This window comes from Crocuta crocuta, unplaced genomic scaffold (genome assembly GCF_008692635.1).
Source record: "Crocuta crocuta isolate KB4526 unplaced genomic scaffold, BGI_CrCroc_1.0 scaffold7, whole genome shotgun sequence".
In the NCBI taxonomy this organism is placed as follows: domain Eukaryota; kingdom Metazoa; phylum Chordata; class Mammalia; order Carnivora; family Hyaenidae; genus Crocuta; species Crocuta crocuta.
Genome location: NW_027531904.1, coordinates 6,977,110 through 6,977,966, shown reverse-complemented (window position 1 = coordinate 6,977,966; position 857 = coordinate 6,977,110). Strand labels below are relative to the sequence as shown.

Genomic DNA, 857 nt, shown 5'->3' with positions numbered 1-857 from the left:
TGCTCGGCCCCATGCCCCCCCCAGTCAGCCCCGGGCCACAGGCAGCAGGCAGGCACGCGGGAGCCGAGGCCCTGTGACCAGGCCAAGGAGACGGGGGCTCCGGGGTCCCGGCCACCTGTACCCCCCATGGAGCTGAGGCCCTGGTTGCTATGGGTGGTAGCAGCCGCGGGAGCCTTGGTCCTGCTGGCGGCCGATGCCCGTGGCCAGAAAGTCTACACCAACACCTGGGCCGTGCACATTCCCGGAGGCCCAGCCGTGGCTGACAGCCTGGCGCGCAAGCATGGCTTCCTCAACTTGGGCCAGGTAGGCGCCCTCACTGACCGCTGGCCTGGGCACAGGACACTGCCAGGGGTTGGGGGTCGGTGAGGGCAAGGGCTCAGGCACCAGGACCAGGAAGGAGGGAGGTGGGGGATGGGAGCGGTGGCTCGTCCCGCCCTTGGGCTTCCAACATAGGTTGTGTGGAGAGGCCCCGTACCCCAGGGAGATGGAGTCCCTCTCGGTCCCCTGCCCCTCCTTGCCGGGTCCTGGGCAGGGAGCAGATGCCCCACCAGCCCCTGCTGCCGTGAGCCTCCCGTGAGCAGCCGGTCGTCCACCCCCATCCGCTCCCTCCCCGGAGGACTGACAGATGGAAAGCCCAGCTCAGTCTCCCTGCTCTGTTGCAGATCTTCGGCGACTATTACCACTTCTGGCATCGAGCGGTGACAAAGCGGTCCCTGTCGCCTCACCGCCCGCGGCACAGCCGGCTGCAGAGGGAGCCTCAAGTGAGCACGGCCCCAGCCCACCCTTCCCTTCCTGCTCTCTGAGCCGCTCTTGTCCTCGGCTCCTGCGCCCACACCCACCGGCCCCCCTCCCCCTCC

General features: G+C 69.2%; 1 protein-coding gene across 1 annotated transcript in view; it reads left to right on the top strand.

Annotated features, from left to right (window-relative positions):
* The first annotated feature begins 6 nt into the window (after positions 1–6).
* Positions 7–857, top strand: part of FURIN (furin, paired basic amino acid cleaving enzyme) — an 8,136-nt gene continuing 7,285 nt past the window's right edge. The window contains exons 1-2 of the mRNA XM_077774266.1: positions 7–303; positions 663–761. Of these exons, the coding sequence (XP_077630392.1) occupies positions 127–303; positions 663–761 (276 nt within the window). The 5' untranslated portion in view covers positions 7–126. The remainder of the gene's footprint in view (positions 304–662; positions 762–857) is intronic.